The sequence below is a fragment of the Etheostoma spectabile genome, chromosome 12, assembly GCF_008692095.1.
Source record: "Etheostoma spectabile isolate EspeVRDwgs_2016 chromosome 12, UIUC_Espe_1.0, whole genome shotgun sequence".
In the NCBI taxonomy this organism is placed as follows: Eukaryota; Metazoa; Chordata; class Actinopteri; order Perciformes; family Percidae; genus Etheostoma; species Etheostoma spectabile.
In genome coordinates, this window is record NC_045744.1 from 8,931,792 (window position 1) to 8,946,069 (window position 14,278).

Sequence of the window (14,278 nt, forward strand, 5' to 3'; positions counted from 1 at the left end):
CAGCAAATTTACATCTAGTGTTTTAATAGTTATGTTCTGTATAATTGCATTGGCAAATGTGCACAATATTTAATTTTAGACAATTTCCATCTACAGTTGAAAAACATTTTTTGAAAACAGATACTAAAATGTGTACAAATGCATCATGAATTTCCCATGATGTGTAACTATACTGATGTCATAACAAACACATTCAAACTGCATGAGAAGGAAATAATGCTGAATCAGGCTGAATCATTAAAAAAGGGACATTTTCCCTCTCTCTACCCTCTGTCCTTGGTCAAAAGCGAACTCTGTACACTTGACTAAAACTCTGTAACATTGATTGATTTGCAATTGAGGTTTAAAGCAAGCGTTTGGTCAAGGTTGTGCAAACAGTTTTGAAAGGCACAAGATTATGTTACGCTCTGTCTGCATCTGTTTATTTGGTGCAAAGAGGCATCAGGAGTGTTGTGTTGTAATCTACAGCAAAATATGACAATCCCTCACCAGCATCTAATACATAAGCTATGTGAAGAATAGAAATACCCTCTGATATCGGAGCAGATATTATCCTATGCAAATAACTACATACATAGTGCATTCCCTTTCGTATACCAAGTTCTAGCATATTTTAAAGAAGCACATATGCAAAAGTTACAATAACCCATTTCCAGTTTAGCGGACTATGCACGATATTCAAGTATATTACAAGGTCCCTCTCTTAAAAAGCTTAATTCTGAGCTTTACTCTTCCTCTACCTTTGGAATAAAATGTGCTATGAACCCCCCAGGCTTGGATTGCATTAGTAGGAAGAAGGCAGTGATTGCTTTGTTAAGTCATTCCTGTGGCTCTTAAATAACCTCTGACTCATGTTGTGCTAAAGCTGGAGGCAGTGTAGTTCCACATGGACCCTGGAAGTGATACCTGAGACACACAGACACACACACAGTTAATAATAACAAGAGGAAGGTTGCTCATAGAGTTAAGGTAACAAACACTGGGGAGGAGCCTGGGTGTTGCTTATGCTGCCAGTGGATGGCACTAAATATCAACATAAACATGTATCATTACCCACTGGCCTGGTTTCACTTTTCATCAATATATTTTCATCACTTTTTTCATTCTCGACTGACTTACGTGAAGTACTCCGTTTTTGGTGTTGTTTGTGTGTTAAACTCTGCCACTGGGACACCCCTGGATGCAATCTGGGGGCCAAACATGGCTGCTGGGTAAACGATTGAAGACGTGCCCACCTAAAGGTTAACAACACGGGGCAATGACACCAGTGTCAGCGTGTACAGAATTGTATTACAGGTCAAGTCCCTGAGAGATTCTGAACAAATATTGCTTTATGTAATAATATTACAAAAGAGAGAGAGAATTTGACATACACGTAAAAATGAGAATGACTCACCACCAGACAGAGATCACAGGTTTCCATCTCTTTTTCCACCTTGGTCAGGATATGAGAGTCAAGAGTTTCTCCAAAAAACACCACATTGGGCCTCAGCAGACCGTTGCAGTCACTTTCGCCACACCTTGATACGGCAGAACCAAACAGACCTTAGACAATTGATTGTGTCATTCTGCATTTATCACAGAATACCCGGCCATTACACAAAATTCCATTCAGACATACTACAGTTACACTGATCGTGTGGCCAGAGGTGCAACATGCATGATAGTTTAAACCCATAAAGAACAAAGTGGCAGCTTTTAGCCCCATTGATGAGGTTGTAGGGTCAGAAAGAGACTACTTAAAGCATCACTTTACTGTAGTTTTTGATGGTTATAACGGTATGACCCATGTTCCTTGTATGTGTGTTTATTTGAAGTTAAACTCAATTTGTTGAGGAGGAAAGTTAACATTTCATAGCACACCACTGCCCACATGTGGAAGCCCTGACTCCACTATCAGTGACATGGGAATTGAGTGTAACCCTTAATACCAAGTCCTGGGGGCCAGAGTTACAGAGAGAACATTGCATTGTGTTCTTCATTTTATTTGCTCTCACATTGATTGACTCAGGCAGCACACCAATGCAAGGTGCATTCTGTGAGTAAAAGAGTTAGTGGGCACCTCAAAAATAAGAACGATGCGGTTATCCCACTTTAAATTCACCAAACAAAAATGATCTTATATTGTATATGTATTATTAACGCAATAGTCATTCAATGGAATTCTAAGTAAATACACAAAAGAATAGGGGCAACTTAATAAGATACACTATATAATAAATAGATATGCAAGCAACTGCAACAGGTGGTGAGAGAGCTGGGACAGAGAGAGAGCTCAGAGCAGGAAGGAGCAGGAAGGAGCAGCAGAAGCTTAATGCAGAGCAGGTGGAGGCTGGAGATGGTCTCGCGAGCATGCCAAATCAATTGCACTTCATCTTATCTGATGAGTGCAATTGGTAGTATACAGAGACTCCCCTTTAGTTGAAAATTAAATTAATGTTCAATGAGCACAAACTGTCATCTTTCGCTTTCAATGTCATAAAATCTTTAGATATTTTGTTTGTTATTATATCACTTGTCTGCTTCCAAAGAGGTTTCTGTGCAAGACAGGTTCATTTCTGTTTTCTTGTGAAAATTGTAAGCAAATTCAAATCTCTTCCTACCTCAAATGCATATACAAATAGAAGAGAGAAACACACTTCACTGCTGCCATGCAGATTAAACGCACCTAAGATCACAGGCAAATTGTGTTTTCAGGCGGGTGCACTGGTTTAATAAAGGAAAACTCCAGGCGCAGTATGCAAAAAGCAATACAAAAGGCTAGGGCAAATCTGACCTCAGTGTTATTAATATGAAGTGAAAGTAATCCCACCTTGGCAGTTTATCCACAGGAATCTGGGCATCAGCAACATCTGGGTCAGGTGCACTGTACATTAGGAGAACAAACAGTGGGTTAATGTGGGTTAATGTCATTTTACCCCAAGAAATCAGTCTACAAATCCTGCATGTTTATCAGAGTGTGTGTGTGTGTGTGTGTGTGTGTGTGTGGTGTGTGTGTGTGTGTATACTCCAGAGGTGCTGCCTTTTACCCTTTGTCCTTAAGTGCATCACATATGGGGCTTCGCTTGTTCACGGTGACAGATCCACAACTCACACAGCGCGTTTCCATCAGACTGCCTGCATTTACACACGGGAAATACAGCTGTTTATCATGAAGGTGTCACAGAAGTTGAGTTGTGGATTGAGACGGCTGTGGCTCAGTGGTAGAGTGGTTGCCTGCCCACTGGAAGGTTGGTGATTCGATCCCTAGCCCTGCAGTCCCATGTCAAAAGGTCTGTGGCTAAGACACTGAAGCCCGAGATTCTGCGCAATTGGAGTGTAAATGTGTGAGTGTCTATCTGATGAGCAGGTGGCACCTTGTACGGCAGCCTCGGCCAGAGTGTGTGCATGTGTGTAAAGCGCTTTGAGAAGTCGTTGAGACTAGAAAAGCACTATATAAGAACAGTCCATTTACAAAAAGCATCTAACCAGTAAAATTTAAGCAAGATTTTAGCAAGGTAATCAGTAAAATGCTTTAGCGCCATTTTTGCCACAATCCAATGTAAAAACCGGGTGAAAACAAGTCAAACAAGATGAGAATCAACATTTGAAATTATGTCATTACGAGACACCTTTTGGAGTTGGTGTACTGACATTAAATTAGTGGCTAACTCTCTGTGTCCATGGAACGTTGGTTTGAAAGACCAACAACTATGATTTACTAAATGTTTCCAATGTTTCCACCAGTAAAACCGTGGAATATGCTATGGTGCTGCCATAGTTTCCAGTAATCACTGACTATGGAGCAACTTCAAGTTCCGGTTATAAATTACTATATTTACTTAGATAAAGAAATGAATCTGCTGCATTTTACCTTCATTAACCTCTTGATGGAAAGAAATTCAAAACATTGAAATAAAAATACACGTCACTTCTGTTTAAAGGTCCCATGACATGGTGCTTTTTGGATGCTTTTATATAGACCTTAGTGGTCCCCTAATACTGTATCTAAAGTCTCTTTCCCGAAATTCAGCCTTGGTGAAGAATTACAGCCACTAGAGTCGGTCTCAAAATGATCTTTCCTTAGCATGTGCCATTTCTGTGTCTGAACCTTTAAATGCTATTGAGGAGAAGAGAGGGGGGGGCAAGGTGAAGGGTTGGGGTGTGGTCTTGACCAACTGACATGCTTTGGTGGTTTGCAAGCCATGATGTCTCTCTCTTTTTCATGGGCGGGCCAAATTCTCTGGGCGGGCAAAACAGAGAAAGGGGAGGTAACCTTTCCCCTTATGACCTCATAAGGAGAAGATTCCAGGTTGGCCCATCTGAGCTTTCATTTTCTCAAAAGGCAGAGCAGGATACCCAGGGCTTGGTTTACACCAATCACCATTTCTAGCCACTGGGGGACCATAGGCACGCAGGGGGAACTCATAATAATGTTTTTTTTTTCATGCCATGGGACCTTTAAGGCTAGATTTTTCCGGTAAAATTAGTATTTCTTGCAACAGCAAACCAATCTCAAACAAATGATTCCAAAATGATTATGTCTGCTCTGTCCTGTGAAATTTCACCATTTCAGTGTAATGCATGTTGGTTTGTCGTTCCTCACCATGAACTTTGAGCACATGTTTGGACCCGGCCTGTTGGTGGAGGTCGTCTGTGCACTGGGTGATGACAACTACAGAGCGCCCCTGCTTCCTCAGCCGGGCCTCACACTCTGCTATAGCCAGATGGGCAGCAGTGGGTGTCTTGTTGAAAGCCAGCTCCCTTCTGTAATGGTAGAACTCCCAGACCCGAGACGGGGTGCGAGAGAAGGCTTCTGGGGTCGACAGGTCCTGTGGATGCATCAACAGAGGCAAAAGTGTAGTAATCAGAGGCAATAATTAGACAGATAATGAAAGGCAGCTTAGATTACCTTTAAAAACCTCAATCAGGGAAGGAGATTATCATTTTTGGTATGAAAGACTATTTTTGATTTTTTTCCTGGAGGTAAATCTTGCTGCAGCCCACAACAAGCATCAGGATTATGCAACAAAAACAATGTCTCTCTTTACTGGCTGTTGCCACTGAGATAAATCCACCAAGCTGTGAAGATGTATTATGTAAACATTAAATACACCCACTCCAAAACTCTGAACCACAGGTGGATATTAGACCAAACACAAAACTTTGACCTAAATAAAAAGACAAAAAAAGAAGATACAGCCACACAAAATTGTGTGTGTTTTTAAGAAATTACCTGAGATTGCCACTTCCTCCACTTCTCATTTTTTCCCCTGAAGGTTAGTACTCCACTCTCTGCACTCACACCTGCTCCTGTGATGATTGCTATGTGCTTGGCTTTGGAAAAGACCTTGCGGAAATCAGACAGTTCTAGAAAAATAAAAGACAAAGCAACATACTGTTTAATAAAGTGCTTTTGTGTGTTATATAGTATATAGTATATATATATATTTTTTTAATATATAGTATAAAGTTTCTTCATATGTTTTAAACCCATTCTATGACTTATTTCTTTCTATCAAACTATGAAAGCCAAGTCACAAGCAGATATCAGTTTGAGAGATTATTTGGTTCTTCGTGGTGCCCTATGAGTTCCTGCATGGTCACTTCTGTTGACGTTCCAAGTAAATTCCAAACAGAGCAAGCTCCCCCCATGTTTCCCTAACTGTCATGACTAACTGACCAGCTGTCATTAGGCTCGTTCGAGATGAGCCAGGTCTGCGCAGAATCGATCACCGGCAATCGGCGCCCGTTGCATGCCGGTTAGATGCGTGTCCGACTTGATCCCAACTTGCTCTGACGTCATGCACACGTGGGCAACGGATATCTCACGAGAGCAAGGCGGCCGCAGTTCTGAGACGCAGGCGGCGCAGTTGCTTTTCACCGACTGCAAGAGCCAGGCGGACCCAGAGCATGCTGGGAAACGCCGGCTTCTCAGCTGATTTAACACCTGATTGGTTTACAACATGATGACGTTTAATATAAACTTGTTATTGTTTTTGAATCGGAGGGATTTTAGTTGCTATTTGTCTTATTTAAAGACCTATTCTGTACAGAACACATGTTGTGTGGTTGATAGTTACGTTTAGAAGTCAGAGAGACTAAATCTGATCAGATCATGGATCATCTACAGTGTGTTGTTAATTAAAATCAGTAACAGATTGCATGTAGAGCACTTTGCCAGCTACTCTGTCATAATTAAAACAACTGGAGACTGTGTACAAGCTGATATGTGGGTCGATTATATTTTATTAAATCTGAATTGCACCACAGTGTTTTTGTCACTTCCTGTTCAGCCTGAAGGCGGCTGGAATCGGCTGGAAACTGTCCGACTTTACCGCAGCTTTTTGTCACCGCCCCCTGCTGCTGCCACCTGCTCTCGTCTACTTTACAGGCTAGTCGCAGTTCATCTCGAACGAGCCTATTAATTCTCACCCCCTCCCCCAGCAATCTTGTCGGTGATTGGTTGGAGTGGTTTGTTGTGTTTTTGGTGCCTATCCTGTGCCCCTAGTGTTTGTTTGAGGTTTACAACCCCTGTGTTGTCTCCCGAGACTGGGCTCCTTCACCGTGAATTCAGGGACAAATCCTGGGAGAGATGCCTACAATTTGAGACAAATCGCGCTGAAACCATGCAAGTAATCATAGTGCACCTTTAAGCTGATCATTTTCAACAACTGGTTTTAGCTTCGTCTTTTTTTTTTAATCAGTCCACCCAACAATTTGACCACTAAAGCCTGGAGAGGGGCACTATGGATGCAGGAAAATATCAGCAAATATTCCATTTGGTATTATCACAATATTTGAGTTATAATTTATAGTGTCCCTACCACAGACTTTGTAAGGTGGAGGCTGGGGCTGTGGCCTTGACTAACTGCCACTTTGCTCATTTGAAAGCCATGATTTCTCTCTCTTATGGGTGGGCTAAATTCTCTGGGCAGGCAAAGCAGAGAAAGGGGGGGTAACCTTGCTCCTTATGACCTCATAACTGGCAAGATTCCAGATCAGCCCATCTGAGCGTTCATTTTCTCAAAAGGCATACATACATACATAGTAATGTTAAAAAACCTCATAAAGTGAAATTTCATGACATGGGACCTTTAACATAGGATCTAGTCTGTTTGATAGTAACTTATCATTATCTGAATATTTCTTTGTTTACTTATGTTTGTTTTCATTAATTTAGTTACTACTTGATTGATTTTTCACTCATTTCATAGACCCTAGGACATTTCTCTGCCCTTTTGCAAAATGCTACTAAAAACACATAATGTCAAAAAATAAAATTCTTTACAATTATGCACAGTGCCTGTCAGGAAGCATGACCCCTGATGGGCTGATAAACAATTTTTAATGAAAGGCCAGTATTAACCTGACACAGCAGCAAACCAACAGTATATAAACCTAAACCTTTCATTTTACCTGAGTTGGAATTTGCTTTATCCATCAAAGGTCCTTTCATCACATGAGTGGAGCACATGCGCAGACCAAGTGCAAACACAGCTCGATTTTGGAGAAGCATTGTCACTATTACAAAATCCTAGAGGAACACAGGAAAAACATTAAAGAGATCACAAAATGAAAATATTTGTTTGTATTATTCTCACCGAGTTGTTTTAATTTACAGTATGGAGATGAACATACTTTAAGTGCAGATTTTCTCTCGTATTTTTACATGCATTCTTACTTTTCTGTAATTAATATAAAGATGACAAATCATCCTTTAACATTAATTCTTCTTTACAAAGTCATAATGTGCAGTCAAGCATTGTTCAAACCCACAAAACGTTACTTTACGTTTCCGAATATGTCTAGTTATATTTGGGGCATATGTTTACAACAGTATGCTAAAGTGAGCTAGAATATATATATATATATATATATATATATATATATATAATATATATATATATATATATATATATACACACACACACACACCACACACACACACACACACACACACACACACTCATGATACATTTAGCTGTTAGTTTTCCATCTTGAATTTCTTGTTCCTGTGTTGTTTTCTTTCCATTCTATTACATAAAATACATATACACACACACACACACACACACACACACACACAGTATATATATACTGTGTATGCATTTGATGTAATAGTGCATAATGAACATGCAGTCTTGTTGAGTTTATACAGTATATAGCTGCAATGAAGAGTAAGCACATTGTGATGCTTATGTGCTCTTATGTTAAAGGTTCTCTTTAGTGGGAAATGCAATAGAAGGGAGCCTGTGTATACGTATACCTGTCCCACTTTATCTAACATTGCTTCAATATATCAATAACAAATACAAGATATGATGGAATGCATGTAGTTGAAGTGGTTGTGCAATCAAGGCAATGCAACTCTTTTCGTGTAGCCAACGATTGCAACAAACCTGGAAAGGTCTGGCTACTGGCACTGATAAGACAAGGTATGTGCACATTTCAAAACGAATAGGTTGGAAGTTAAAGTTAGAGTGTGGTTTTAAACGGCCTATAAAAACAGAAAATTGAGAGCGCTACAAGTCTGAACGTAAGCCACATGTACCGAAACAGGTTTTAGGCTCAGGTTCATACTAGCCATTTTCTAACAGCCACATTACTATATATTTAGAGGACACGTAGTTGACGTTAGCATAACAGGTTAAGTCCTTTACAAACTTCTAAAATGCACTACGGAAACATAACGTCGCATGTAGCATCGTGAACTAGCTAGCTAACGTTAACTTAGCCATGCATTAGCGTTAATAGGCTATTGCTTTGCTGCCTGTCACAATAAACAGGAGCGAACGTGTTACTCCAACGTGTATTTACAGGTAATATCCGATGAAAACAGGACCGATACATGCGCATTTAAATAACCTTGTCATAGAAACTGTATCGTGCTTACCTCGCTTAATAATATTCCTACTTTTCCGAGTCGAAAGTCACGCCGAGTTTGCTTGTTTACCTCACTTCAATTATCATGAGAAGCCGTAAAGTGCCACACTGTCGTAAACCACGCTCTGAAAAGTTTGAGGTTTAGGAGAGCCATCTGGTGGTAGACTGCCGTGTATGATTCATTCATTAATTTCCCCAAATTAGAGCTGCTACACCATTAAAGTCTTCTTGTTTCTATTTATGTTTTAATGCTGCCTTCCTGCAAAACGATTTTATTTTTGTGGGGCAACAAAGATCTGGACAGATTCTCACATTAAAAAAAACTGCACTGATCCTCTCAAAATCTGCAATTTTCTTTCTGTGGTTCTCGCCATTGCATACATGTAGCCTACGTGTTAAATAAAAGTGTCCTCTTACTATATTATTTTACCTTTTTTAATAGCCTACTGTTTGGTCATCTTTAACAGGCCTATTAAAGTTAAAGTGTGGCTATGTTAAATAAGCTATAAATTAGCTATGATCATAATTCATATTCTTGATGTGTAGATTATATCTACACATCAAGAATATAATACATATATAATATACATATACACAATATACAAATACTAACCTTTAGAGAACCAAAAACTAACGTTCCCTAACGTTCCCTAAACCTTCTGTGTTAGTGGGGTAGTCTATAAATAATTTAACTAAACATTGTACAACAATACTTTAGGCTAGGCTACATTATGGTCAGGGCCAATTTTGATTTTTTTTTTTTTCGTAAAATTGCCATCCGCCACCAACGCCTCTCTCTCTCTCTCTCTCTCTCTCTCTCTCTCCCTCTCTCTCTCTTTGTGTGAGTGTGTGAACTCCCTCCTCCCCATCACTAGCTACCTCGGTGTGAGTGGCCGTGGTTCTGCGTCTGCCCAAGTCGGCCGGCAGTCATCCCTGGACACTGGTTCAAATTGATGGCGACCACTCCAGACAGCAGCACAGACCGCAGACCGATAAGGAGACTCCGCTCCAAGAGCGATATCCCGTATCTGGTTGAAGCCAGACTCTCCTTCAACCTGCGGACAGGTAGACGCGCATCCATCCATATATCCCGTCCCCAAATCTTTTTGTTAAATGTTTTGCCAGATGTCTTTTGGGGGTGGTTTGTGGGTGGAATTATCGCCCAAAGACGCTTCTGGTTTACGCGCATGAAAAATGACGTCCCACATTGTTCTTGTAGGCTGGCGTTAGTTTAATGTGTTCATCCCTCTATAATTTATCAATGTATAGCTCTAAATATTCTTGTAAGGCAGGGGAAATGTGACTAAAATGTTATGCAACTTTGTAGGCTAACGCTGGCGGTTATATTGACGTGTTTGGCGCAAAAAAAAACATAGTGAGGGAGTCCATATATTAAAGCAGCAATTGTATAGCTTTAAATACCGTTCATGTGTGAATGTTGATTTCGTCAGCGCTTGGTAATTTCTACCGCTGTAATTTAACCTTAACGCAGTTACATAATATGAAGAAGCTTCAACGTGACCCGTATATTAGTCTAAGCTTTGGCTGTGGTTGTGGAGCACAAAATCAAATGGCATATGGTTGGTTCAGTGTTTTTTTGTAGACTTTAATCACCGCAGTAAAAATAGTTTAAATAGATCCCGTGACTATGCTAGTTAATTGTAAATAGTCTACTGTCCACATTATCCAGTTACAAAGCGTGTTGCATTCCCTGTTACCATGGTGACTTGGCATTTTATGCTGACTGAGTCAACCGGATTCAGATCTTTTGCACTTTATTCAGATACACTCTGCATCCAGCTGTCCGTTTTACAGATCTAATGATAGTCATGTTAAGCATTTAATCATCTCTAAAGGATATGTGAGTGTTTGCAGCAGTCATAATCAAAATGTGCTTTTCACTTATTAGTCACACCCATCACAATTCAACAGACACCAAAGTTACATCTTTAAAATGCTCGTTTTGTCCCACCAACAGTCCCAAATCCTGAAGCTATACAAAGATATAATCTGAGAAAAACCTTCTTCACACTTGAAAAGCTGATAGCACATCAATTAATCAACTAATCATTTCAGCATCATGTTTTTATAAGTGGGAGGTCACTAAGCAGATTTTTGTGTTTTCTCAAGTCTAGACTCTGGTTATGGAGGTGATTGTGTTTTCATGGGTATTGGTTCAGGGTCATTAGAGTATAGATAAAATGACTGCACCTTTTTCCGGTGCAGCTGCTCAGTGGCACACGGTGTAGCTGTTGTGTTAGCTCTCAGGTGTCCAACGTGAACCAGGGTGCTGCTGGAAAAGAGCATTTGGTGCTCAGTTGTGTTTTCCTGGATGAATGAATGTTGAATAAAAAAAAGGCCCCCGGCATGCTTATCTCAGATAAGCCTATGTAGTTCTGGCTGCTCATGCAAATTGAGTGTTTGGCCTGTGGAGATAAGCGTGTTGTCAATGACAGGACACTGTAATTTGTCTCTTTTCTTCCTTTTTTATGTGTTCCTACTCTACACTATACAAAGCATGAGGATGGCACGGGGGCGATTTGTACAACAGCACTGTTGACTCACTTCCACCTGAAGAAGTGGAGCAGGCTTTAGCTTGCTTATTGCCAAGGAAACCAAAAGCATTGTGGTTGTGTGTGCCTAGGTCCTTAATAATTATAAATGACCAGTGCTTCCAAAGATGTGAAACAAGAACTAAGCCATTATCTCTGTTTAGTTCTGGACAAGGCAATGGCTTTGGTTTCTCTTTATGCTTTTCAGTGTCATTGTAATGGTAATGCCTTATATTCTATTTATCACTGTATCTATGTTTTCATCAATGAACTGCTCACAGTGAGCAGAAAATGCCCTTTAATATCTCACACAGTCACGTTATAATCAAGACACTGCCAGTGTCTGCCAGCATCAATGAAACAGAGTTGTGTAATTTGTTTTGGATTTGTGGTGAGTTTGTGTACGTCATGGTTTGGAGATGAGTCGGAGGTTCACAGCCAACTCGACTGTCTAGTGTTTAAACAGCTGATATTTTGCCTTATTCTCTGATGCTGAAACCTAGAGTACTTAGCCCAATGCATGCGTCAGTGGTGTCTATGGGGATTCAGTTTGACTTTTGCAGAAACAAGGCCGTAGCATACAAATGGCAGATACTCTATGGGCTTTTAATGGAATCAGCGAGCACATATGAAACATTGCTTTATTGCATTGACCTGTTAAGTGACTGCACTAATCTAATTTGCCCCACAGTTAAATGGCCCTGCACACAGTTACAAAGACATAACAATATAATGGCGTCAGTTACTGTGTAGCTATCAATTGTGTCACCTGTCATAAAACATGTAAGGGTGAAAGTGTAGACGTATGGTTGACCTACTTCACAGATTTAATTTCAATCCTTACTGCCTGTTATGAAACAAACACACACACACACACCATCAGCATCATCATCATCTGGACCAACAGTGTTTGTTGAACTACAATGATTTTATTATTTAAGTAACGATCTTGTCTATGGATTTTAAGCCAAAAGGTAACATGTGTATTTGTTGTATGTGTGTTTGTGACCGCCAAGCGTGCATTCATATTGGTCCCTTGTTAGTGTGACATGCATGTGTTGCCTGCTGACACAGCATCCGTCTCACTGGAAGAGGTTGTCTGCCTGTTTTTTATTTGCCCATCAATCAGCAGCTCAGCTACAGCCCCATCTGCTTTCTGTCGGCACGCTCATGATACGCAAAAGAAACTCACCCAATTACAAAAGGCTCTTTTGGATATTACTCTAACACACTCCTACCAAAGAAACCAGACTTCCTGGTGCAATTCAGTAAGGGTTAGGGTTAGTTGTGTTTTACAGTGTAAGTGTGTTATGTAGGCTGCAAATGAATGCTTTTGTATTGTGATTATAGCCACATGGCAGAGGATTTTAAATTGTACTACAAAGTTGGTAAATGAAGGGTTAATCTAGGTAAGCTTTGTTTACTATTAATGAAATCAAAAATTTCTGTATATACACTAGAACTTGCCATGCCAGAATTTAGGCAAAGCTCATAAATACTATGTTTAATAAGAGTCATGTAGCATATTGTGATCTAGAATGCCACTAATACGTTTTGATAATCATTCCGTTGTTTTTTATGTGCCTTGCAGCCTGGACACACAGGTCAGCTTGTCCTTACAGGCTTAGGGTCGTCTCAGGTCTGGTCTGGCATATGGAACATTAATCACAGCAGACCTACTGTACAGATGTTAATTGTGCTGAACAGCTGGGTGATGTGTGAAGTGTAGAAGTGTGGGGACGCTGATGGCTGGGTCTCCCGTCATTATACCTGGCCTGAATGCAAATAGACAAGGCTGAAATACAGACTTGGCTGCATTACAGTTGATGGAGGATAGATAATATTGGGTATGTATTCTCATCATCGCACATAAAAAACATGCATACTGTATTAAAATTCAAACATGTTTACAATTTTAGATGTAAGCACACAAGTTTGAACACACTATTTGGATATGTACAAGCACTGTCTCACAATTCAATGTTCAAACCTGGCTCTGTGTTGCAGCCACATTAAGCTAAAAAAAACTCTAAACTCAACTCATTCACCACCCACACCTCCCTCCCTTTCTCTCTCTCTCTCTCTCTCTATCTCTCTTTGTTGCAATCCCTGTGTATAGTAAGCACCGCTGACCAAAAGAGTAAAATCAATACATACCAGATGCATGGTGGGATGGGACAAATTTCTGCTGCAGAGCTCTGTGTGTGTGCAGGGTTTACCAGAGGATTCACAGTGTGTAAGAGACACAGGACATGTGTGCAGATATTTTGTGTTGTTTCACTACTCACTGTTCAGTACTGTTGTTTCACTACTCACTGTTTCACTGTTTTTCATTTAAAAATGATTAGCAGATGTTCACTGTGACAGAAGTAGATCTGGTCAGATGATCCACTTTTTTTTGGAATCCAAAAAGCAGCTAAATGTGACTACAAGGTCAAGAACGAGCAGAATTTGCAATCACCAGTTTGAACCGTCAGCCTTTTTTTTCAAAGGGAAAGTGAATTTCAGATTAACTAGCTGGGCTGGCGCCAGTGCAGAGGCTGATGAATTTGTGATGTTTTTAGCAGTTTGTGGCAAACTTGAGGCTATCAGCAAAATTGGTGATAATTAGTGGCAAGAGATTTCAGCATGAGTTCTATGTTTCTGTCGCTTCCAATCTATCCCTCTCTTTTATACCCCCAACCCCCATCTAACAAACGTGCGCACACACAGCACATAGCTGGCATTTACAGACCATCATACGATAGACTCACAGCCCTGCATCTCAAAAAACAACCTGGCATCCATCTTCCCTTCTTGGCTGCACATAAGCCTTCTTGTGCAGAAGCATCCTGTGTCTGAATAAAACATCAGTATCAGAA

At 40.3% G+C, this 14,278-nt stretch overlaps 2 protein-coding genes across 4 annotated transcripts in view; one reads left to right on the plus strand and one right to left on the minus strand.

Moving 5' to 3' along the window:
* Positions 1-282: 282 nt before the first annotated feature.
* On the minus strand, positions 283-9,001 carry LOC116699497 (NAD-dependent protein deacylase sirtuin-5, mitochondrial). 3 transcript variants are annotated; one of them, XM_032532120.1, is made up of 9 exons: positions 8,876-9,001; positions 7,399-7,503; positions 5,216-5,349; positions 4,586-4,811; positions 3,030-3,117; positions 2,813-2,866; positions 1,397-1,520; positions 1,120-1,235; positions 283-906 (listed from the first exon to the last, which is right to left on the minus strand). In XM_032532120.1, exons 2-9 carry the CDS (start codon positions 7,496-7,498, stop codon positions 834-836), a joined length of 915 nt encoding a protein of 304 aa, XP_032388011.1. In that variant the 5' UTR covers positions 7,499-7,503; positions 8,876-9,001; the 3' UTR covers positions 283-833. The 3 variants fall into 3 exon arrangements, with proteins under 3 accessions (XP_032388011.1, XP_032388009.1, XP_032388012.1); XM_032532118.1 differs by having other exon boundaries at positions 7,399-7,516; positions 8,876-8,986; XM_032532121.1 differs by having other exon boundaries at positions 7,399-7,506; positions 8,876-8,973.
* Positions 9,002-9,696: 695 nt separating this feature from the next.
* Positions 9,697-14,278, plus strand: part of LOC116698996 (phosphatase and actin regulator 1) — a 44,492-nt gene continuing 39,910 nt past the window's right edge. The window contains exon 1 of the mRNA XM_032531340.1: positions 9,697-9,930. Coding sequence (XP_032387231.1) covers positions 9,819-9,930 — 112 coding nt within the window. The 5' untranslated portion in view covers positions 9,697-9,818. The remainder of the gene's footprint in view (positions 9,931-14,278) is intronic.